The following is a 15,265-nucleotide window of genomic DNA, read 5'->3' on the forward strand; positions in this document are numbered from 1 at the left end:
AGAGCTGAGAACTTTTAAAAGCACTACACAACTCCATTTAGCAAATGTTTTCCTTCCCTGTACACTTGCCTCCCCTGCTGGAAAGTGCTGAACTGCAATATGTGGTGGGGGTGGGAGCGGCTTCTACTAAACAAAGCCTTTCAATGCTCCTTTTGAATTGTCAGCTAATAGCAACCCCCTTCACTGTTGTAGCTACCAAATACTTTGAATACAAGGCATGTCTGGGTGACCAGGCATTGTTATCCCCAAATGCCTGTTAGAAGCATGTAAACATTGGGTAATGGGAGAATAAGAATGCTGCCTTGGTCACTCTCAGGCAAGAGGGAGGAAACTGAAAAGAAACCAGACCTGGTCTGAGATGGGGTTGAAATCCACTCCAAGGTATGTATGGAGAACCTCTTTTTGTTTCCTTAATCTAAACTGAAGGATAGACCATTATCTACTTCCATCCAGAGCCCCCCCCAAAAACCCTAGAACTGGGAAACTTTTAAAAAACCTGTTGTAGGTTGGCATAGGGGGCCTCTTGACGTTACCTTTGTCAGGAGGACATCTAACATTTTTGCAACTGTACACCTAGAAGTATGAATATGACAAAAAGGAGTTAGAAAATACTTTTATCATTCAGATATTGTCAGGTAGCCAGGACAGGGCTCCAACCTTCTGTGAAGGGGTATAACTAAACAAGTCCAGCTCTAGTAGGAACTTGGGATTTGAAACTGCCAGGAAACTTTGATTTGAAAAACAGAAAGCTCTTCCATTTGTGCAAAGAGAGTTCATATTTTCTGTGGATATCCCACTTGAACTCCAGCCCCTCCACTACATCCCATGTCCTTCCCGAAGGCTCTGCACCTCCTCAGAAGTCACTTTTCAAGGGACTGAGGACTGCAGAAAATAGGGGAGGCAGGAAGATCCATCCCATGTGCTGCACTCCCATTCATGGTTCTTAGGATTCAAACTACTGTTTAATCTGAAGAAGGGTTCATTTGCTGCCCCCAACTGTTTTGTACCATAAACCTCTTTTTGTTGTTTGGCTGCTCAAGAGTAAACAACATGAGAGTTTCAGTCTATTCTTATGGAATGTACCCTATTCTTATGAATAGACTGTTGCAGTATGCAACAGATCAGGAAAATGACTTCTAACACCAATGTATTACATACATGTGGCATGGCATGCATCCTCTTTTAGACTGAAACCACTGCAATTTAGACTTCGAGCATCTTAATAAAGAAGCATTTTAAATGAAGCCATTTTCACCATTAGGATATTTTCCAAATTTTATTTGCAACTACTGCAATTACAAAGAAATATCAATGAAAGTTGCATTTAAAGTGACAATCCTCTATTTCAGGGGTGGCCAATAGTAGCTCTCCAGATGTTTTTTGCCTACAACTTCCATCAGCCCCAGCCAGCATGGCCAATGGCTGGGGCTGATGGGAGTTGTAGACAAAAAAACATCTGGAGAGCTACCATTGGCCACCCCTGCTCTATTTAATAAACAAGGTCACAAATTAGTGAGCAGCTCTTTTGGATTTGGGGCGTGTTCCACTATATGGACATTTTTGCTATAGAGCAAAAGTATTTGTCACAACATATTTCAGCCTTGTAGTTCCCTCAGCACTTAGTGATTGACATTGGATGTTTTTCTATAGCGTCCAACCACATCAATAAAGTCATTGCTTTTACATGTGGAAAGAAAAAAATAAATTTTACTGTAAGATCCTGTTTATCCTTCAACAAAAAAAACCCCTCAGCAATACACTTTAAAAATCAAAAGAAATTGTTGGGAATCAAGCCTGGCTCTCCATGCTAAATCCCTGGTTTAACCCTCCATAGAGAGGAAAAATTCACTTTTACAATGCAAAGTTCTATCAAATTTAGACTAGTTTATTTTTAATTATTCAATAAATACAAAAAACATACCAGCATGTCTGTGTATGTCTGATTTAAAGCCTTGTGGAAGGGTAAGGTAGGTTAAAAGATAGAATTTCAGCGTTTACCTTTTACAAAAGGTATATTTTACAAAATCCATTGCTTTACACGCATGTGTGTGTGCGCCTAACATCTGGTTCCATGGTTCATTTTATACATACAGCTTTATCCAAAGAAATAAATTCTGTATGAATTGCCAATATAAGATGCTAAACACGTTTTAAGGAATTGAGAATAGGTTTCCTAGTCAAGAAATACATATCTGCGCAAGACTTCTGGCAGTCATTCTCCCCCCGCCCCCAACCCATAAGAGTAGGTTAAGTCCCGAATAGCAGCCCTCATGACAACATGGAATGTACCCTACAAAGGACAGGATGCTAGTTTCCGATGTCCAAAGTAAGCAAAACAAAGCTTATAGCCAAGAATAATAATCAACTTCAGTAATGTTTGTGTAGCACTGCAAAAGACCTCTTGGATTTTACCAAGACAGGAACTCAAGAGGTGGTTAAATGCAAATGGAGACTTTAAACAATTTCTAAAATAAACTTTCTAGTGTGAAAAGTTGATTTAAAGACTGCTTCTCTGTCATAATGGTACCTCTTTATATATTGGACCAAAAGTTGATCAGACAACATAGCCCACACTTATGAACATTTAGAATAAAAAAGTTTTTATTTTTTTTTCAGTTGAAATAAATGCATTGTCCTGTACTTGGAGGCTGTAGAGAGCCATAAGCATCTTCCAGGTTATGCCAAATGATTGACAGATTTCCACTGGGAAGTTACATAAAGCACTCATAATTGGTAAAGAGAAACTTTAAAAATCCATTCTGTCAGTACTCCTGCATTGTTTGTTTATCCAGTCCCAGAGGCCAGTTTGCAGAGATGTCCCAAGAAATGTACGTAGTTAGTTCAAAGTGTGTTTAGTCATCCTCCTCTTCTTCTTCCTCCTCTTCCTCAAAACTGTCCTCAAAACCCTCACTGTCTTCCTGGTCCTCATCGCCCTCTATTGCTGTCTCCCATTGTGGATGATTCTCTGGCACTGGTTTTGCTTCATGGACTTCCAACTGTAAACAGAGTTTAGGGTGATTGTCCAGAAAAGGATGGCGGAAGAACACAAAGACATTTTAATTTTTATGCAAGACAGGATTGTGAAGACGCACTGGGACGTGTTTTATCACAACATATGCGGCGTAAACCACTAACCGCAAGAAAATACAGCACTGGCAAGGCTAACAACAACCCAATCCTCTTATTCAATGGCCACCTTAAAAGAGACTCCTCCCTCCAGCAGCAAGTCAATAAAACTTATTTAATTGGTTTATAGATTGTACTATTAAATACCAAGACAAAAGACTAGTACTCTGAGAATTAGAAGTTATTTCTACATCTCTGGCCAACATCAATATAAAGACGGCCAGGCTGAAGTGGCTCCACAGAAACAACACATCCTTAGGGCACTTACAGCAAAGCTAAGTGTTTCCTATTATATCTTAATGCTTTCCCTACAATGCAAAAAGACTACCTGTGGTAGACAGGACTGTAAGCAGAAAAGGATGTACAAGGAGAGCTGATTAGCATTATGTATTTGGACTTTAAAAATGCTTTTTGACGAAGTTCCTCACGAAAAGGTCCTGAGTAGACAGAGTGCTTTCACACACACTAAATGACATACTTTTATTCCACTTTCAATGCACTTTGCAACTGGATTTTACTGTGTGAAATGGCAGCATCCAGTTGCGAAGGGTTGCTGACTGAATTTCATTATTTGGCATCTGTGAGAGCACCCTTAGTCATGGGCAAGAAGACGGGTTTCTCTTAAGAATCGGTAACCAAGCCCCTTCACCAATAAAACTGGTGTCAGTGGTTGGGAGATGCAAAGCTGCAATAACTCTGAAATAAATTATCTGAAGGCATGCAATACAGCACATTCTCCGCTTATAGGGAGAAAGTGTAAAGCAAATATTTTGAAGACCATTTTCTTTTGAGTTTATATCATTAATACTTGTATTTGTTCAATGACTATTAAGAATTTAGACTATTAGTCCTCTTGAAAGTGAGACAAAACAGGTTAATAAAATTGTTAACAGACTTTGAACTCATGGAAAATCCAGCATTAATGACTATAATATATATGGAAACATTACAATACTGTATGCAATTCAGTTCTCTGTGTGTTAAATGCCATCATGTCACTCAACTTATGGCAACCCAAATTCAGTTCTACACAGTGATACCTTTAACTTAAGAGATGGATTTGAAGCAAAAAATAAAACTACAACCCACTCACCCACCCCCAAATGCTAGAAAGACTACCTTCAACGGTTTAATCTGGTCCAAGCCCATATAGGAATCTGATCTTAGGTAAACTGTATATTGGTAGTTTCCAGGTTTGCCAGGTGCAGGAAACTTTAATTCTACCTAGAAAAAAATCATTCATAGCATCAAGTTATTAACAGGCAGTTAGGAAACAGTTATAAAACAGCTTCTGTTGAAATTTTTTTTAAAGGAATACATTCTTGCCGTTTCTCTTTCTCATGTGTTTAACAGATTCAGTAAGTCATATGTTGTGATCAGCTCTTAAGTAGACATTTTCCCCAGGCCTACACCCTAAGGACTGATTTGGCCTCATCCACATAAAAAATGGATTTTGCAACTGAGCTGTGTCCCTTTTCACTTTACTTTTTAGTAAATATGCATTTTTAGTAAATATACATAGGAATCACCTGCAGTGTTTAGAAACAACCTTGCCTTGGTATTATTGTGCTGATATAACAGTTCATATTTCAATATACATGCATTTTGGGAATAAGTATACAGAAGGCAAATGTTAATCTGAGCCTTACAGTTTCTCATGCTAATGATGTATGCTGGAGCAGCTTGCCCTCTCAGTTATCCATCTGCAAATGTGAATAATCATGGCCTACCTCCCAGGATTGTTATTGTGCCAGTTTTTTATATTAAGATTTTTAAAAATGATTTCCCTTAACATGTACTTCTCAGTCCATTAACAATTCTATTTCATACTAATGCTAGATTTTCTTTGTTAAAGGGTTGCATCAGTGCTTCGTTCTCAAGGCCCCTTCTTACATGTCCAAGGAAATGCTGATTGCATCAGGAAACAGTTTTCTCCAGGCCAGTTTGGCCAGGGATTCTGGTGGGTTTGTGTTATTTTCTGGACATGGAGCAGGGGTCACTGGGGGTAGTGTATTTGTGAATTTCCTGCAATGTGCAGGGAGTTGGACTAGATGACCCTGAAGATCCCTTCCAAGTCTATGATTCTATGAAATGGTTGTTTCCAATAAGCTAGTCTGAGAATCTGGCCTCTAACAGTTCCAGCGTTGTTCCCATCCTAATGCTTTATCTCCTTTACCAGCCGTTTACAGGTCAGAACACAGTGCTCACTGAAGAGGTTGTGAAAGAGATCTCAATCAGAGACTCCCTCAAGATGCTCAAGGATGGACAGTGATCTGGCTGGAGACAATAGTTGGAAGGGCAGTTGTGGAAGGAGGAAGCATTGAAAGCAGTAGAGTGGCGACTTCTGAATAGAGAGATGACAGAGTACAGAGAAAGTAAATAGAACTGTGATCTTGTAAGCTCCTGACTACCCAAAATTTACCTGATACAAAATGTGTACTTCACTGAAATAAACTGAATAGGCACTTCCAAATAACACATATGATGCCCACATTGCTCCAACATATTGCAGGAAAACTACAAGCAACATCTGGTTACAAGAAAATTTTGAACAAGGGTATGTCTTCCAGTAGCAAACAGGGAGGTTTTCCCTTGGAGGTGGTTTTCATTTAGAAGAAGAAAAGAGAGAGACTGGATTTATACCCCGCCCTTCAGTCGGAGTCTCAAAGTAGCTTACAATCTCCTTCTCTTCCTCCCTCCACAAAAGACAGCCTGTGAGAGTTCTCTGAGAGAACTGCTCTTGAGAACTGTGACTGACCCAAAATCACTCAGCAGGTGCATGTGAAGGAGTGGGGAATCAAACTCAGTTCTCCAGATTAGAGTTTGCCACTCTTAACCATTCCTCAAACTGGCACTTCAAGTTTAAAAATCAGTTTAACCGCAGTGAAGTTTCTTGCCTACCCTTGGGGGTTAGGGGGTAGTTCTCCATCCTGGCTGGAAAAGTTAAAGTAGTTTATAAATAAATACCCTTGCGGTGTGTGTTTTCAACCTATCAATGTCATCGCTAATGTTAGTAGGCATTCCAATCTAGTCCAGAGCATAATCTTTAAAATACCTTTACAACTACTTAAATGAACAGAGGAAACTGACAAGATACTTTACCTCTTCTCGGTCTTTTAGTGTACACACATGATATGGCATGGATATTAATGTTTGTTCTTTCCTATCTGCAATATATAGCCACCACCATTCTTGTTTTTCCTGTAGAAGAAAGGGGAACAAATCAGGATTAAAGAAAACTATAAATACTTATTGGTGCATTGTTAGGCAAGCTGGATTTGGAGTTTCACAGTTCTTAGGCAGGGCATCTCAGCAGGCACTTGGTCTAGTTGGGCTGACCTGCTGCTGCACAGGTGAGATGTAGAAGGCCTCCATCACATATTGCATAGCCACAGACACCAGGGGATCAAAAAGTAATTCTCAAAGATAGGAGGAAACCCACAGAAAGGGGAGCCACAAACTTGTACCAGATAAATTCACTCCTGAAGAGCTATTAAAAAGCCCAATCTGTTTTGATAAGATGGAGAAAGACTGCCAGGGACAGGATTTCAGGGGGAAAATGCTTCTATTAAAAAGTATTTCAAAGAAAATACGGAAACACCTTGGTCTTTTTAACACCTCTTCAAAAATAAATCTCAAAGTACCACCTTCAGGTTTATCTCTGCATCTCCCTATCATCTAGTACTTTCCCTCTTTTTTGCCTCTAGATTGCTGGTCATTAGAAGCCAAGTGACCCAATACTTTGTCCCAAGTCCAGTTCTAAGGCAGAGGGATTAGAGAAGATGCTCTTCCAAGTAATCTATATTCACTTTTCTTTTTAAAAGTGCAGGTAATAAGAACTAGCTCTAACAAAGCACACAGGATGCAGCAAAGCTGTTTCTTGATGTGTCACTTTAGATTGCAGGTAGATCCCAAATGCCCCATCACTCAGAAAGCTTCCCTGCACATAGAAAAGTATGCCATGAAAAGGGTTTTTCTAGTTTAGCCTTCTCCCTGAAGTGGTACAGTTGAGACACAGGTATCCTACCTTCCGTTCCATTTGTGATAACTAGCCTAAATTGTCTAGAGAAAAGAAAGGACAGAAAAAATATTTACTTTATTTGTAATCTGCCTTTCTCACTGATACTAAAGGTGGATTACAGGATATAAAGAGGGAAATCAGACACCATAAAACAATCAGTGAAGAATGCAATAGGACCAGGCTTATAGAATTAGAGAACAAAGCAAACAACAAACTAAGGCAAGCTATACAATAAATGATATAGAAAGTGGATTACAAGCTATAAAATAATGCAGTAAAAGCAGATGACCCCTACAATAATCATTGCAGTAGATTACAGTCCTATTCCATTATAAAAGTACCTTCCTGGACTCTTCCATTCTATCACAGATTGAATCCCTTTTCAAAATGCCCCCCTGAACATTTCTATCTTGCATATTCTGCAGAACAGTAGAAAAGTGGGAATTTCCTGACCTCCTCAGGCAGGCCATTTCACAAACTGGAAGCAACAACACAGGTGGTCCGGCAGATACAAGGGTCCAAGCCCACAAAGGATTTTGTGTGTGATAATTAGTTCCTGGATCTGACAGATAACCAATGAAGTGTCTGGAAAATGGGTGTAATTGCATACTTTGCCTAGCATCTAACAGTAACTGGGTTGTGGTGTTCTGCACCAGCTGGAACTTCCAAGTTGTTTTTAAAGGCAGACCCATGAAGAATGCATTACAACATAATAGAACAAGCTCCATGAGAAAACTCTCCAGGAGAAAAACCACACAGAAATAAATTACTGAGCCTTATGCACCTGCCCTTCATCACACCACTTCTCTCTGTTCTGCCCTGGGGTGAATTTCAGTCAATGACAACCTCACAAAGGATGGAAAACACTGTGAGCTTGACCTCTGCCTGAGACACCACTTTATATAAAACTCTGAAATGAACTCTGAATAGTCTTGCTATTGAAGCAAATTCTGTGCTACCTGTGTTGACATTGATAAAGAGCAACCTTTTCCATATGCGTCCTCATTTCATTTAGACAGCAATGTCATCATCTTGTATTTTTGCCTTCTGTATTAATACTAAGCAAAATATATGCACACACACAGAGTTAACCAGCAGCCTAAAAACTTGCTATCCTGGAGCTTTGAGCCTATGAAGCTAACAAAGTAACAGTTTTAGCTGACTTCCTCACTTTAAAAAAATGTATACTTGTAAAATTGAGTCCACTTTAGGAAGAAAACTAATGGTCCTTAGCATATACACTCTTAAACAGGGAAAGAATTTAGATATATGCTACTGGAGTGAAACAGAGCAAACTATTAAGTTTCACATGGTTGCTTTTTACAAGCAACCATGTGAAACTTGGCAAGTGTGCACTTTTTGCCATAACAAGAGATCAATGAAGATACCAAAAGGCCTAGTTAACATATACTTGCATAAGAACAAAAGTAAGGACCAGAACATTGTTCTTATCTGCCCTGCCCTATTTTGGCTGTTTCTCTTCCAGAATTCTAGTCAGCTCAGCCCGATTTTGTAATGCTTTGTTTCATCTTGGAAGAGAACACCAATGGGCTTCCAATTTCCACCAAACAGGTCTTGTTAAAGGTAACACATATTGATTTGCATTCTTAGATGGTACAAACATTCTCCAAACAGGGATTAAACAGGGCAATTGTTTACAGAAAATAAAGGCTGTTGTGTCGTTAAAATATTAATTACAATGGCCAGTTACAGTCTTCTGTACTCAACTATGGCAGATGGGTGAAGAGTAAACTGTTAGTTGGCAAGCCAATATTAATGAGACTATTAGACGCAACTTGAAGAAATTCATAATGTGATCCCATGCGTCAGACAGATCTAAGGAAGTAGGCCTATATTTGGCACTGCTTGACACAGAGGATGTATTTTTCTGATTTGAAAAATTTACAGTGTGAGTAGATAACTGGTTGCAATCTAGGGTATGTATCTAGTTAAAGTTGGCAAGCTACCTGCTTGTGGGCAATGTTCCTTTTAAACAGATGGATAGCAAACATAAGCATGCCAGGGAATCAGTATGTGTGTTGAGTTTGACTTTGAGGGCAAGCTTCCATAGGAAAATGTCAAAACCACAATCTGTGCAGTAATTAGATCTACTCAGAAAACAGAACTTGCTTAGTCGAGTAACTAGAAGGCAGAGTGCCTCAGCGAAACCCAGGCAAACATGCTGCAATGAGAAAGAAGAGGAAAATCTGAAGGCTGTAACTGAAGCAGATTTAACTGTAACTGAAGCAGATTTCAGCAATGCAATATCCCCATACAAGCCTAGGAGCTTAACCCACTTGGAGGGTCTCCTGCATGACATTCTGGGAATACACAAGAGGCATACTTTATTTGTAGGTAAGGAGGACTATCACCAAGCTGCTGGTATTCTGCACTGTTGTTTTAAAGCCCTGTGGCCCACTCTCGATTTTTTGAAGAACTATTAAGAAATCAATCTTTCAAAGACAATATACAAGAAAAAAAGTAACAAAGCATTTTGATATCTAGACATAGTGCCATAATAGGGCAAAATGAGAATCATATCATGATGTATTGTATTAGTTTCATTGTTATTGCAATTATCTATTAGCTGACCTCAGGAAAGTAGAGACTGTAAACAGGATGGGTTATTTTTGATTTGGTTTCCAAAAGAGCTCGTTCCTTTCGCTGTATACTCTGCTGTAATTCTTGCCATTCCTGATGAGGACAAAAATAGCAGAAGTCAATATAGTTAAATTCTACCTCCTTAAAAAAGCACACCACTTCCCGTTTCAGCATGGAAACATGAACATGTGAACACACTCATGCTTGAAAGAATGCCACATTCATCTGACTATTGCTGACATCTATGAAAGGGCAGAAAATCAGTTCTTTTGGAAAAGTGATACATCTCCCTTAAACTAGTATATGGTACTGTATCAATAAATGCTTTCAACATAATCCTCTAATACCCCTCTATGCTACAGTAAGAAATAACCTGCTGCACTGCTGCATTCTACAGCCAAAGTGATGATTTTCTCAAGTTATTTTCATTCCAATTATTTGAAGGCTTTCATCAGTTTTCTCAGTTGTAATAAAACAGAGGGGCTAGCTCTCTGGGACTCTAGTTCTAGGACCAAATGTATGCAAACCTGTGCAACATGGTGCTGTGTCCCATCACAGATACAAGCAGAGATTTCATATGCGGAGTTTTGCAGCAAGCCCCTTCACTAACTAACCACACTAATTACACCTTTTTGAGAAGCCTCTGTGTTCTGTATCATTCTCTATTCACAGAAAACAGTATTCTCCCCCTCCTTCTGCTAGTGAGTACCTTGACCAAGGGCAGAGAAGAGTTTTCCTGGTGACACATGGAACACATGCTGTACATGATGTTCTATTCTCCAGCCTCACAGTAATGACATCATGCAATGGGAAGTGACACTTACAGCTTCATCATCCTTGCTTTGCTTTTCATCAGGCTCTCTGTCAGAATCCCTATCGCTTCCATCGTCTTTGTCACTTAGAGAATCTCTGTTAGTGTCATCTTCATCAGATTCACTTCCTTTATCAGAAGCTTCATCATCCTCTTCCTTTACAACTTCCTAAAGGGGAAAAATCCACATGCAATTTCTTTTAGTTTAGGCAAATGGCAGAATTCAAGAGCTTTTTATCTGAGATTGATAGCTGAAGCTGAAATTTTACTTTGGTATGCAACATTTTGCTACATGGATTACTGTAACCTTATAAATTGTCTCTCAGGTGCATTTAGAGACTATTTTATATAAGAGTGACACTTTAAATCTGCAAATCAAATAAAGAAAGAAACCAATTTATTAAATAATAATTGTATGATTGAAATAGAAAGGACTTTCGGCTATCATGATGCATACAAAAGGCCTAAGGGGAGTTTGCTGTTTCTCAGAACCAGTTTGATTAATAAATGTGCCAAGAACCAATCCACCCCTTCCAACAATTTCTGTAATTCTTTGAAGGAGGGTAAGTTCAAATTCTGCCAGGCTCTTTCCCAAGGCCTTACCTAGAGCTTTATACTGCACTTTCTACTACCTGTATAATAATCCTCCCCCGCCCCCCTTATGCATTTGGGTTGACATACACTCCCAACTACCCCATTTGCTTGCTTTTGCTTCTGCTGCTTTGTTTGCTGCAGAGGTGCAGGAGCAGGTTTTTTCTTCAATAGTTTCTTTTTCTTTGACTTTGAAGCCTTCTTTGTGCCTTTATTCTTTTGCTGCCATCCTTTGTTCTTAATTTTGTTAGCATCTCCTTGCTGTAACCACAAAAGGCAAGGATAACGTTAGAATAGCTGCTTCAACATTCCAAATGTCTAAGGAAAATCTCAACAAGCAACGCATAACAACAACTCATAACAACACTAGCAGCCCCAAGGATCTGTATGCAAGGGCAGGTGCAAGAACTGTGCTGGGACTCTGAAAACCATTTCAGCATGATGTCAAGCAGGGTGCTATGGAGCCTGGCAAGAGGCTACCTGACAACCTACTTGCCAGGTGGTTAAGTCAGAAGATAACCAGTAGAGGAGGCATCAAGGCACTGTGATAGTAAGGCTGAAGAAATCTCCCTGGTTTCTCTTAGCAGTGATGTCTGTACAAGGGATTACCCCCCCCCCCCCCCACACACACACACAGTGACCCAGAGTCTGGCCTTAATGCTGTGCAATGGAGTTCTATCATGCTCTTATTCAGTATGCCTTCTTACACAGGCAGACTTCCATTTGATTTGGTTAAAATCTACGGGCTTCAAGTTCTTGACTTACCCCATCATCTGCAGGTTGCTCTTCGGCTGAGCAGGTAGACTGTTCCTTTTCAAACACTTCCTAAACAGAGAAGCAAACAATGTCTTTTAGTTTTCCTGTACTATCAATGAGATCAAAACATATATTCTAGTTAAATGTTATTTAATCCTCACATATTTAAAAACTTAGAAGAATTTAATGATTATTCAAGATCTCACATTCATCAGATATAACATTTACTTTAGAAAAAAGGATGTTACAGCAGCCTCTCACTGAGAGATTCCCATATAAGCATTCAAATATATATATTAAACATCCAAAGTTCTAAATAGCACACCGGCTACTTGGATCTACAACAGCACTCACTGAGCATAGTAGAATGATCTTCATCGTCTATGCATGTGATGCTATGTATGAAATCCTGACTCTGTATAGGCTGGTGTTTGTTTCACTGGAATCTGTATTTCTACTTCCCATTCCCTACTCACTCAGGATTATATTAGAGCTGTATTCACTGAGGAGAAGTCTGCAAATTTATACACTGAACCTGCCCTTCTCTCTGAATCAGAATCTCAGAGCAGCTTACAATTCCCTTTATCTTATTCCCCAACAATAGATACCCTGTGAGGTGGTTGGGGCTGAGAGAGCTCTCACAAAAGCTGCGCTTTTAAGGACAACTCTTGCAAGAGCTATGGCTAACCCAAGGCCATTCCAGCAGCTGCAAGTGCAGGAGTGGGGAATCAAACCTGGTTCTCCCCAATAAGAGTCTGCACACTTAACCACTACCCCAAACTGGCTCTCATGTTATGATGGACAGTGAAATTCAAACTCCTCTGAGTCCCTATATAATGGTGTGACTGACAGGCTAAGTTCTGCCTCTCTCCATGAGCAACCAATGAGAATGGACAGAATGTTGAGATAAAAAGACTTGAAAAACAGCAGCTGAGAAACGACAGTTACGGGTTAAGCTGAGGTGAAAAGTGTTCTTCTGACTGAGGGGGACTGTATAGAAAAGCTGCTTGGAATAGGCTGAAAACAATAAATTTGTAACTAAAAGATCCCAATTGTCAATACAGGACCTCAGTTCAAAAGTTCAGTGGAAGTGAAATGTTGTTTCTTAGACTTCACTTTCCTCACTGTTTTGTTCTTATAAATAAAATTTAGTTTTGATTAAACCTGTGGGCTGAGTGTCTAAGGGAAAGAAGCACGCGCACACACACAATGTACTATCTCAGTCTATGTACAGATATTCTAGGATATAAATGAATGGTGGCAGGGAATGATTGGAAGTGTTTGAGCCCCAATAGCTCTGGGTGAGTGAGGGCTGATAATTAAAGGGGGTTGAGCTACCCTGTCTGTGGATGTTTCTGGGAGTGAGAGAGAGGGCATGAGCTGTGAGGTGGTCATGGTTCTCTGTAGATTTGAAAAGAGACAAGAAAGGTGGCCACATGTGATGTCCAAACATATAACTTGTAACCTGAATAACAGAGGTTTGCAGAGGGTGGAAAGCACTCTGTGTGAGTGGACAAGGGTGTCACAGATAGCAACAGGATAAAAATTGCAGTTTGATAACCAGTTGTTGTAAACTGCTCTCAAGTTTTGTTCAACCTTTGATAAATATGCAACACACAAGAAGAAATCCTGACAATGATTTCCAGTCACAAGGCAAGAGGGAAGGGACTTCAATACATACACCATTATCCCTCTCCATTATCAGCATAGGCCGAACTCTACACCTTGGGTATCTTATGCAAATTTGCTTTTCTAGTCACAGAATCTTGGTTGTCTTATACAGACTTTTTGTTTGAGTATACAAAGCCATGGAAATAGATATTAGTAACTAACAGTCATGCTTCAAATATGGCATCTTTTCAAAGAACCCAAAGACACTGTTGAATGGAAAATCTGGTTCTTTCACCTAAAAAGCATTAACCAGTTAGAAGAAGAGAAGAGAATGGATTGGATTTATACCCCTTCCTTCACTACCTGAAGGAGTCTCAGAGCGGTTGATAATCTCCTTTCCCTTCCGTTCCCCCCAAAAGATACCCTGTGAGGTAGATAAGGCTGAGAGAGCTTTTTCAAGAAACTGCTCGAGTAAAACAGCTTTGAGAGAACTTATGGCTGACCCAAGACCACATCAACAGCTGCATGTAGGAGTGGGGGAATCAAACCCTGTTCTCCCAGAAAAGAGTTCATGCACTTAACCACTACACCAAACTGGCTCTAGTGACACTAAATAATTCCAAGAACACTTTGAAAAATAAGAATACTTACTGCCATTGTCTGCCTTGTTAGAGTGACCAGAACTGTAACTAAGGATCCTACTGTGATGTTGTTGCTGTCTTCATCATCCAAAACTGAGGTAATGTTGAAGAAATGAAAATTTCAAACTACTTTAAGTTTCCAAATTACTTAGCTCACATAAATAAATTACTAACCAGTGAAGGACACAAATTTAATCTTGCTTAGAATATGCAAACCAGCAATTAGTCCAAGTCAGGACCACACGCTGAACTTAGTAGCACAGGTGATACAACAGTCTTTCAACATCACAAAGTAATTAGGGTAATTTCACACAAAGGAAATAAGGCCGCTTCCAAGATGACTCTGTCCTGCAAAGTAGCTCCTGGGGAGTGGTATAAAAGGGAGGAAAGGGAAAGGTCCCCTGTGCAAGCATCAGTTGTTTCTGACTCTGGGGTGATGTTGCTTTCACAACGTTTTCATGGCAGACTTTTTATGGGGTGGTTTGCCATTGCCTTCCCCAGTCATCTACACTTTCCCCCCAGCAAGCTGGGTACTCATTTTACTGACCTCGGAAAGATGAAAGGCTGAGTCAACCTCGAGCCAGCTACCTGAAATTTCAACCCAGCTTCCACTGGGGATCAAACTCACGTCATGAGCAGAGCTTAGGACTGCAGTACTTCAGCTTTAACACTCTGCGCCACGGGGCTCTTATAAAAAGGGGGAGTTAAAACAGAAAAGAGGAAGGACTCCACCTCAAGATATAGAGTTCACTTCATTCTCACAGTGTGAAGCTCACGACCTTCTACATTTTTCATCTACTCCTCTTCTCTGATATATCTTGCCTTTTGAATTAGTAAGCCTGAGAGAAGAGGCAAGTGCCTAGAATGATGTTAGCTGCTCTAGGAAATGCCTGAGAAGCAGGGCACAAATCATTGTATCCAAGAGTAAACTGGCTTACTCCCATGCAGATGACAAAGACTCAAAATGGGTCAAAAACATTGTAGGGGGTCTCCAAAGTACTCCCGACAATGAATAATTTAAATTAACCCAAGCAGAAAAAAATCTAAAAATCAGCATGTGGAGGAGGTATGCGGCTCCAGAAGAGATGGAACAGCAAGAACAAGTGA

General features: G+C 39.9%; 1 protein-coding gene across 1 annotated transcript in view; it reads right to left on the minus strand.

Moving 5' to 3' along the window:
• Positions 1–2,583: 2,583 nt before the first annotated feature.
• The window catches only part of SEC63 (SEC63 homolog, protein translocation regulator), a 41,165-nt gene continuing 28,483 nt past the window's right edge, over positions 2,584–15,265 (minus strand). The window contains exons 14-21 of the mRNA XM_060237827.1: positions 14,169–14,251; positions 11,916–11,975; positions 11,241–11,411; positions 10,573–10,728; positions 9,740–9,841; positions 6,229–6,327; positions 4,246–4,350; positions 2,584–2,996 (exon numbers count right to left, since the gene is read on the minus strand). Coding sequence (XP_060093810.1) covers positions 2,853–2,996; positions 4,246–4,350; positions 6,229–6,327; positions 9,740–9,841; positions 10,573–10,728; positions 11,241–11,411; positions 11,916–11,975; positions 14,169–14,251 — 920 coding nt within the window. The 3' untranslated portion in view covers positions 2,584–2,852. The remainder of the gene's footprint in view (positions 2,997–4,245; positions 4,351–6,228; positions 6,328–9,739; positions 9,842–10,572; positions 10,729–11,240; positions 11,412–11,915; positions 11,976–14,168; positions 14,252–15,265) is intronic.

The sequence above is a fragment of the Heteronotia binoei genome, chromosome 1 (genome assembly GCF_032191835.1).
Source record: "Heteronotia binoei isolate CCM8104 ecotype False Entrance Well chromosome 1, APGP_CSIRO_Hbin_v1, whole genome shotgun sequence".
NCBI lineage: Eukaryota > Metazoa > Chordata > Lepidosauria > Squamata > Gekkonidae > Heteronotia > Heteronotia binoei.